Below are 10,698 nucleotides of genomic sequence, written 5' to 3'. Positions count from 1 at the left end.
GGTGGGGGAAAGGAGAGGTAAGGGTGTGGGGTTTGACGAAAGACAGGGGAGGGAAAAGGAGGGTGGGGAGAGGGAGGGCAGGTGTGGGGGAAGGAAAGAGGAGGGGGCGGAGAGGGGAGAGAAAAAGAGAAAAGAGAGGAGATACGAAGAGAGAGGAAGGTTGGAGAGAAAGGAAGGAAAGGGGGGGGAGAGAAAAGGAAAAGAATAAACATGGGGTTGGGGGTAGGGGAGGAGGGAAGGGGGGGACGACAGGAAACTAGAACACGGGTTACTTCAAAGACGTTAACAGGACCCCCCCCTCCCCTCCCTACCCTCCTTTTTCCCTCTTCTAACCTCAGTCTATCCTCACCTCACGCTTTCGACACCGAGGAACCTGACTGGCATCGATTATATGTTTTGATTTCGATCTCACTGGCACCCGCAAAAAAAAGTCATGACGGCGGTTGTCTTGAGTCAGCACACGAGTCTTGGGTGGCGTCCGTCCCTTTGCTGATTCAGGCTTAGAGGACACAGAGCCAAGCATGGCGTAAAAACGTGGTCGGTGGAGGGTAAAGGGGCGATGGATAGGTAATATAGGCGTAGTGTTCAGTTATAAGTACAAGAAAAAAAGCCTCTTTCTTAGCGAGAACCAACCTGGAATTACAGAGACATTCTCCAGGAAGCTTTGAGGCAAGGCGAAAGCAAGAAAGGAAGGCTTCCCTCAGACGATTCCTCAGAGGGAGAAGCCACAGTGTGCAAGGAAACCTCCTGCGTCAGATCCAAGACGCGGGTTTAGCTGACACGAAGGCGCTGCGTACTTTTACCTTCGAGTTGGTTGTACACGAGGTCTGCGGCGTCGTCACGGGCCGCGTGCTGGGCCTGCGCGGGCGACGAGGGCACGTCCGTGCTATGGGTTTCGGAGGGCGCCGCTGGTGCTGGGGAGGCGCCCATTATGCATGACGGGAAGGGGAGACACATGCGCTCGGTCTGGGTGGCGAGCTGGAGCGGCGTGATTCTGGGGCGGGCGCGCGACAGCGTCACCGTCGTCCGAGAGGGAAGCGACAGCGGGTGCTTGCAGGCCAGAGACAGGTTGGGCGCGCCTCCATGCGAGGTCGAGGCCCGCTGGTAGGCAGGGTCGTTGCGGGATTCCAGGACGCTAAGCACTGCCTGGCGCTCAGGAAGGCGCGGTTGGCATGGCAGGGAATGGCCGGCGCCCGGGCGCCACGGCAAGTCCGGACACCGAAGGGAGTTCTGGCGTGCCGCTGCGGACCCCAGCTGGAGGTCTGAGAGTGACAACATCCCTGGCACTTTTGCACTAAAGTAGCAAGCAGACTTGGAAATATTCGACACGAGAGGGAGGGGCAATCAGATCAAGGGAGCGACCATTTGTTTCTGTTTTTGAACACAACTTCCATATCTTTCCCCTGGCCCTTGCGGCTCCACGCCGCGGCTTCTTTCTCGTCATGAACCCTTCAGGGCGTTTAAACGTATCACAACACTCGTATCTGCACACTTTAGACGCAGGTATTCAGACACACTGTACTGCCAAACGGGCTATCTTTTCTTCACTACAAACTAGGGTCTCCAGGCTTGTGTCAGTCCTCGAGGAGTAACTCAAGAGAAAAACATCAAATATTCCAAAGGTATGTTAAGAAGCTGCGAGATATCTCCATTTAAGCCAAGGCGTCTGTGGCATTTTCGCTAAGTCCAGCTAAGATTAGCAAGGGAGGCAGGAGAAAGGCGCTCCTGGTGTTGCAAGGAGCTGGTGCTGCACGTACACTAATGGAAGCAGTGCTGCGTCAGGTCAGCGCTGGTGCCTTCTGAGTGTGGGTTACGGGGGGAGGGGGTTGGGCAAGCTGTAGCGGGGTGCGGAGAGGGGGTGGGCAGAGGCAGGCGGAGGGGCGAGGGGGGAGGGGGCAGGAGGAAAGGGAGGGGGCAGGAGGTGAGGCAGGGTGTCACACACCAGCGTCTGAGTATCACGTTGGCTGCCATCTGTCCAATGTGCCGTTGCGTAGGACAGTCTTCCCCCTTGCAGGAACCCAGCTCATGATCTCGGCCTTCCTCGCGCTTCCAAACAATGGACTCGCTAACAGATCATGTCTCGAAAAAAAATCCATGTTTATTTCCGAAAATACCAGAAGCAACCTGGATGTGTCAGCAGAGCCATCGGGATGGCCCTTCCCCCTTCGGCCCTTCGCCCCGAGGCCCGCCTAGCCGGCTCTCGGCACGCCGTTTGCCCCTCGTGGCTCCCTCAGGCCACGCCACAGCGAGCCCACGAGGAGGAAGGACAACACGAGGAGAGAGAGAATCAGGAAGAGGAGGAGGATGACGATAACTATCACGAGGAGGAGGAGGGGGGAGGAAGAAGACCGGTTGAGGAAGAGGAAGAGGAGTGGGAGATGAGGAGGGGGAAGAGGAGTGGGAGATGAGGGGGAAGAGGAGTGAGAGATGAGGAGGGAGAAGAGGAGGAAGAAGAGAGGGAGAGGGGGAGAAGGTGGCGATGGAGGAGGAGGAGAAGGAGAAGGAGGAGAAGGAGGAGAAGGAGATGGAGAAGGAAACGGAGGAGGAGGAGGAAGAGGAGGCGGCGCCGTCACAGTTATCTCCGTCACGAGCTCCAACACGTGCTGGGTGTGGCGTGGCGCGGGAACAATGACCGCCCGACGCCCCCACAGAGTCCCTGCCGACGCCACACTTTCATCCAGGCCGAGTGTTCCTTCCAGCCCGGGGCCCCATTGCCTGCACCCCCAGGGCCCTCAGCGACACTAGGGCCCTCAGAGCCTCCACCAGGGCCCCCTCCTCGAGCCCCCTACATGCGCCTCAAGGCAGGCACCTCACCTCGACCTTTCCTCTGCCCCCAAACGCGACTCTTCTGGGAGATCGCGGACCGGTGGCGAGGACCGCTGGCTCGCTTCTCGCGGATGTCTCTCCCGGGTCGTCTCGCCTTGGGCTTTCTTCTCTTGTTTCGCTTTCATTGAAAATCACGAAGGAAATGGACAGTAGGATGAATAATATGATAATATTTATGGAGGGAAACGAACACGGCTCAGGAACAATTAAGGCACGAGTCTTGTTACAACTCTTGAATTGATAGAAAAAACAACGGCGCTGACAATAAATAATAAAACGAAGATAGATAGCATACTCATATACTGTCCACAAGAAAAAAAGAGAAATTAAATGAATCGTCGTAGCGTTCGAAGCGCAATCCCACGTCAGACGGGACGACGGTGGACTAATTCACGTAGCCTTTCTTCCTGGCCTAAGCCCCACCCCTCCCACCCCTTTTTCCTTGCGACACGCAAAGTTCGCCGCGGTCGGTTTCCATGGAAGTGATGAAAAAACAAAACAAAAAAAACATGGGGACATGCGAGCACTATTACAAGAAAATGACGGTGCAATCGCCAGGTTGACGCAGGCCTCGCGCGGGAGGTGGAGTGCAAGAACTACCGAGTCGCAAAAAGACTCGGAGAGGATCCTCGGCTTCGACTCGGCTGGGCGTTCGCATGCAATCTGCAGACAATGAAGGCTCCCGTGTCGGACGCAGGTGGCGGCGAAGGAGGCGGCCGGTGGCGGTGCCCGATGGCGGCCACGTGGCAACAATAGAGCCCAATAGTGCCAAGGCCGCCCTCGCCGACCTGTCAGCGCCCATAGCGGCCGCGGCAGGCGTTCGCGTTCGCGTTCGCCCGCCCCCGCACCTGCATCCCGCCCGTCGCCCGCCAACACAATATGAGCGTGTAATCCAACGCGCTGACAGGCCAAGCTGCCCGAGAGCAGGCGGGGCGGCGGGGCGGCGGCTCTTATGCCTTGGCTGCTTGCCTCATTCACGCTTTGTATTTAATATATTCTCTCTTACCCTTTCCCCCTTCCTGTCAAATTATTCCACCCTATCGCCCTGCCTCTCTGCCCCTCATCCTCCCCCACTCCCTTTCTCTAAACCTTCCGTCCTCTCTCTCCTCTCCTCTCTCTGCCTATCTCTCCATATCTCTCTCATCATAATTTAACCTTCTCTTCCGTCCTTATCCAGTCAAAGTCTTTCCTTCTTTCCTCCCTTTCTTTTGCTTCGTTTCCCCCCCCCCCCCCCGTGGATCTGTTCGTCTCCCCCTTCCCCCTTCCTCTTACTTAACAACCAAAGCCTCACTCCACTGTCAACATATGCGTGGATAGACACAAATACAAGCGCGTGTACACACACGCACACACAAACATGCACGGACACACGCACGCACACGCACACATACACACACGCAAACAAACACTCACACTCACACACACACACACACACACACACACACACACACACACACACACACACACACACACACACACACACACACCTGCAATGTGGCAAGTGTGAGCACCTGCATCAGCGCGAGATGAAAGACAGAGTATGGGGTGGCTGGAGGAGGGGAAAGGGGAGGGGAGGGGGGTTGCAGCCTCCCCCTCCCATCCCCCCCATCCGAGGAACACAACAGACGCAGACAACACACACAACACACCAGCATGACAGATCAAGGTTGTTTGCAATCTGCCCTTCCCTTCTCGGGTCCTTTTCAACACCTGCGAAGCCACGGGTGTCGAAGCACACTGACAACGCGTCTGGAACGGCGAGACATTTGCAAAGAGCACGACGGAGAGATTGTCCGGGGTGAAGAGGTGCCCTGGGTATTTGCTCGCCCACCTGGCACGGGCACCTCTCACTAAGCGTATACCCACACCTTCGGTACCTATGCCATGACAACCATAACTGCCGGCCACTTATAACTACGCGTACATCCACAGCTGCTGTACTTATGCAACGCCCACCATAACTGAATACATTTCCACCTTTCCTATGAACCATTACATCCATCCTCCCCCCTCCCCCTTCCCTCCTCCTCCTCCCACCCCCTCCTACCCCCTCTCCCGCCTACATGTTAAATCATAGCTAATACTGTTGCCGTTTCTAGACAACGGTTTGTCGGTGCCGTTGCTGGATTTCTACATAAGTAACAGAACCCCTTTGAAGTCTTAAATAACTAAATAATATATTGACGAATACGGTAAGTAAGAACGAGAGAGAGAGAGAGAGAGAGAGAGAGAGAGAGAGAGAGAGAGAGAGAGAGAGAGAGAGAGAGAGAGAGAGAGAGAGAGAGACTAATCAAGATAAGGTTACATACCTGACGACCCCTGCACAGCGCACACCGTCTTTTTAGTTTTGTAGCGTCGATTCACTGGCATGACCAGGCATGCATAATCATGACAGGATTCCTCCTGCCGAAGACATTTTGCTTTTTGCCGTGGAAGCCTCGCAAATCTGGAACAAGACAAAACACACATTAGACCAACTGCGGTAGACTTTACTCCGACATTCTACCATCAATCCGAAACAAATTAGGGACCTTGTTGTGCACTTTTCCTTTTTTGTTTTATTGTTTCATTATTCTAAATTCCATTGCAAGAGATCAGTAACCCGAGCGCATGGAAATACAGGTCGTGAGGCTCTACCCCAGGGCTATGTACTATGCCCGCTTCTCTTTGCGTCAGCGATGGGACTGAAATCCTGAAATTTGCAAATGGATTCATATTTAAAACAAAAAAGTTATACCTAAAAACCCAAACCATTCCGCAAGGCTATTCAAATCTCAAATTTCGTGGAAACTATTCACTTTCAACGCATGGCTCTCATAAATAACACAACACTCTGTCGTGGTGATAAAATGGCAGTAAAAAAAACATTTACACACTCAAGAGATTTACTGAAAAGTCTCATCTTTCAATAAAACTATTTTGAGTATCTCTTGTTTTTTGTTATTTCATCATTCCTTTAATTTCAAAGATACAACAGAGTTCAGAGTTCACAACAGAGGCAGGAAAAACGACATGGTGTAGTGACATAATAGCCAAGCGTCCGAATATAGACGCTTATGAAATGCAAGTTATCACTAGATCCGTAAAATAAAGTCTTAACTTTTGGTAAAAATGAAGTGAGGTGGAAGAGAAAGGGAGAGAGAGAGAGAGAGAGAGAGAGAGAGAGAGAGAGAGAGAGAGAGAGAGAGAGAGAGAGAGAGAGAGAGAGAGAGAGAGAGAGAGAGAGAAAGAGAGAGGGAAATCAAAACTCGAGATGGACACCCGATATATCAATGCGGGAAAGCCAAAGAAACAAAGGAGCCGATCACTTAATGAGTGAACAAGATGCACAGGAAACGAGTTAATTCTGACGTTTTTCCATTGGCAAGTGATTGTATGGTCTTTTTGTCGTCTTGCATCGCTTCTGTCAATGGCCGCATATGTTGTGTTGAAGTGAACTGATGCTGCCGTAGAGGGTGGGCACGGTGGCATTGTAACCACTTTCTCGGGCCTCTTTACGAAAGCGTCAAGGGACGGGGGGAGGGGGGAGGGGATAAGAAAGTGTCGCAAGCGGCGCAGAAACTGAGAGGGGGCCAGGCCGTGGAGGCCGCCCGTCTTCAGGAGGGTGGTGAGCCCGGGCAAAGGGTGTGGTGACATAGCACGTTCTATGATGGTGGCTTTCAGCTAAGAATACATAAGCGGATTCTCGAGTACTTCCATCACGGAGGTCATAGGGCCTGGGGGCAGACGCTGCACGAGGGATGATGACCTCTTCCTCGTCATTTCGACCTGTATAAACCAGGCTTTGAGGTCGTGCGCGCTGCATTCTGGAAGGGATGGGAGGGCCAGGAGTGCTGTCACGGCGCGGGCTGCACAGTCATGGAGTTGTTGCCCTTGTTATCTGAATTCCGTGCGGGCGTGACTGTGTCCCCGGTGGTCGGTTGGTTCGCGGGATGAGTGGTATGGAGGGGGTGGGGGGGTTCACGCGGGTTGCGTTACTAGGTGTGTATTGCTATTCCTTTCGTGGCGAAAAAGAGAGAGAAAGCAATGGGTCTGCGTGCGACGGAAGATGACACGATGCATGGAAGATAAAAAGCATTCGAGTCACTCTGGGATCACCATTTCGATGAAGTGTCAGGATGTGATCGCCGCCTGGTACACCACGCTCGCCTCTGATGCACTGCCATCTCGCTCCCTCAAAACTGTGAGTTGACGGAGAGTTTGTTGACTTCCTGTATCTAACTATACACAAAAATCGCCGTTCGTCTTGCTACCGTGTCTTATTTGTGATCAGATATATTACGTAAACACAACAGCCTGCAGTAGATAAAATTGCATGACATTTCTTACAAGTACTACTGTAGCTTAAGTATAGTTTTATCTTAGTATATCAACTGACAGGTTCACCACGATGTATGTTTCACCATTAATGTATGTCTCAGAACTTAACATGAATTGCTGTACAAACCATTTAGGCGTAGTACATATGTCTATCCATGTGTGTACTCTGTATCTAGCATGTATAATCTTTTAGAGATCAACCAATCAATTGCGATGTTATTAGTCTCTTCACAACATTGGCCTGCCGCGGCAGACGTGACCACACGCACGCTCGCGCAACACTGCGCATGTGCTGATCACACGGTTTGCTTCGCTGTGTCAAACAACAAGGCGACACAAGTTCCACGTCGGCACACGCAGCCTAGGAATTGATACACCCACGAGGCAGGCAGGCAACGCCACCGAAATCAAGCAAAATAGAAACAGAGGATTTGCGGCAGGAGTCTGCGAGGATAAGTGAGGACGCGTTTCCCTGCCTCGTGATCAGCCTCGCCACAACGGCCACTTACCATAATGGCAAAGTGCTTGCTTGGCCAATCGGACTCTGGCGGGGGAAATAACTCCATGTATATTAAGCATGCCTCAAGACTGCATACATTGCATCATCTTGCTCTCCACCTTTTCAAACAAGATATAAGCTCTGCCTCACAAAACACAAACATTTATGGCAATAACGAATGCCAAATCACATTACAGAGCTACAATGTTCATCCTTATATTTGCACGTAAGAGAAATACAAGAGGGTTACGTTACCTCTATTGCCAGGTAGCATTACACCGATGCGACACGATACACCTGTATTGCGATATGCAGCAATATCCACGTTAGAATTTTAGTTCTGCTAAGTATTTGTGTACTGGTAAATGTTAAATGCACATTTATATCCATGGAATTATAAATATCTGTAGTTGTGAACACACACACACACACACACACTTATAAATATACATATATTTATATATATATATATATATAATACATATATTATATATATGTATATGTATATATATGTATATATATGCATATATATATATATATACACATATATATATATATATATATATATATATATATATATATATATATATATATATATATATATATATATATATATATATATATATATATATATATATACACACACATATGTAAATACATGTATATATATGTATATATGTGTATATATATATATATATATATATATATATATATATATATATATATATATATATATATATACATACACACACACATATACCTGTAATAACATATTTTTCCAATATCAACATACAGACATATCATACATATCATCACATAAATATGTATTCATAAAAATATATATACATCTAGATATGCATACATTATATATACACATATCATTTATACTATATATTTCCATATAGATATATGCAAGTTAACATATTTACATAACACTTGGCGTCCCCACTCCACCCCCACCCACACAATCCCTGAATGTCGCTTCCCACGAAGCTATGTCAAAGTTGGCTGGCATGCGCCGTAGATTCGAGAGCGTGGGCCCTTTGAGTGCTCTCTATTCATTACTGTAAATACTAGAATATTGCAGATAATCTAATTACCTTTACTTCAAAAGGATGGAATTTTATCCTTTGAACAATTTACTCAGTGGGTGTGTGTGCATACAGATAGATGAGCGGGTATTAAAAAAACTACAAATATATGTGTGTATGTGTGTGTGTGTGTGTGTGTGTGTGTGTGTGTGTGTGTGTGTGTGTGTGTGTGTGTGTGTGTGTGTGTGTATGTATATGTAATTGTAAATATGTATATGTATATATATATATATATATATATATATATATATATATATATATACACATATATAGAGAGAGATTAATCTTACATTCGATTAACAAAGGTCTCGCTTGACCTATATAGCCGTAGCCGTAACTATTTTTGTGATCGATTTTTAAAATAATCACCAATTACAAAACTCAATGAGAATCACCCTTTGAATGAAGACTTTTGCTTTTGAAAATAAAACTATAGAAATCATTTTCCCGAAATAGGTTGTTCCGTGCCTATTGCGTATTCCATTCCATACGCCCTTAACCGGTTGGTCTGTTCAGCCAATTGGAGAACAAATAAACTCCATATTTGTTGATATATCTTTTTTCCCCAACTGGCATCGTATTTATATGTATATATATATATATATATATATATATATATATATATATATATATATATGTATGTATATATAATCTCCCTTCCATAGCGTTGATCAATTAGCTCCGAGATAGTTCTCCGAGCCGACTATAACACACTCACGAACAGGCGAGCCACGGAACCCCTCACGGAACACTTCACGAAACACTTCACGAAACACTTCACGAAACCCCTCACGGAGCCCCCGAGGATTTCGTCATCACAATAGCTACGCTGCGAGTTCGAGCTTTTCCCTTTCAGGTGCTCGGGGGAGCTGCCCTTAAAGTGCATTTCGTAACTTCGGGAGCTTTTTACTCCGAGATAACATCGGTGGAAATCCGTCCACGGAGATAACGGAGGGGAAAGCCTAAGACAATGGCAACTTTTTAGAAAACCATTGTGCGGCGCGAGCCAGGGGGGGGGGGTCAAACTCGACTCAGAAGAGTTTATAATCTGTTAATCAGTGCTCTTTCGGATGTTGAGGGCATGCTGGGTTTTCTCGTTCCGTTTCATTTTCTTGTCTAATGTTATTGACAGTCTTCAGGTTAATAATACTGCAAAACCTTTAAAATTCTAGATTTTTGAGGAAAGGTCCTTCAGCGTAGCTAATATCCTTAAAAGTGAATATTTGATATATATATATAGATATATATGTAACTGAAGACAATTCTAAATACATGTCTATAAGTAAATAGATGTATCAATAACTACTTCTACATCTCTCTCTCTCACTCTCTGTCCCTCTCTCTGTCCCACTCCCTCTCCTTCTCTCTGCACGCGCGCATGTGTGTATGTGAATATATACGAATGTATGTAAAAATATATATCTATTAATTCTTTGTAAATATAAACACCCCTGACTTTGGTAAAAAGAAGCATTATCCCTCTCTAATCCCAACACCAGTCAGTGACCGACTCCTGAACAACTGCACACAAACATGTTTACCAGACCGACCTCTCCTTTCCCTGCGCCGTCCCGCCCCTTAGGCCTTTAACTCTTTCTACTCCCTCCTCTTCCGCTTGTTTCGCAGCCAGGCTTTCCCTCTCGTCCCTTCTTTCTACTGTTCGATAAACAGGAGTATGCGATGGGAATTTTAGGGGGTATGTTACTCCCATTTTTTTTTCTATATCTATCCAACTAATTCATTACTCTTGCATCAAAATCTTGCTGGTTTTGCAAGATTCAACAGCGCTGGTACACCCAATGTCGTAAGAGAGAAATGGGTCTAGGGAGAAATACAAATGCTGTTTACAAAGGTCACGCGTTTGGTGACACAAAGCTTCATGGCTACGTGACTGACTGAAGTTTGGCAACCACTGCTCTAATCTTCAGCATCAACACGTTTCCATTTACCTCTCTCTATCCA

The 10,698-nt window shown here is 47.9% G+C and overlaps 1 protein-coding gene across 1 annotated transcript in view; it reads right to left on the bottom strand.

The window, feature by feature from the left end:
* Positions 1 to 5,272, bottom strand: part of tim (timeless) — a 56,801-nt gene extending 51,529 nt beyond the window's left edge. The window contains exon 1 of the mRNA XM_086532473.1: positions 5,136 to 5,272. Within this exon, the coding sequence (XP_086388599.1) occupies positions 5,136 to 5,196 (61 nt within the window). The 5' untranslated portion in view covers positions 5,197 to 5,272. The remainder of the gene's footprint in view (positions 1 to 5,135) is intronic.
* Positions 5,273 to 10,698: the final 5,426 nt, after the last annotated feature.

The sequence above is a fragment of the Penaeus japonicus genome, unplaced genomic scaffold, assembly GCF_977035675.1.
Source record: "Penaeus japonicus unplaced genomic scaffold, GWHDUDI00000001_assembly GWHDUDI00000037, whole genome shotgun sequence".
NCBI lineage: Eukaryota > Metazoa > Arthropoda > Malacostraca > Decapoda > Penaeidae > Penaeus > Penaeus japonicus.
The sequence above is the reverse complement of the archived record's forward strand: the minus strand, read 5'-3'. Positions and strand labels throughout refer to the sequence as shown.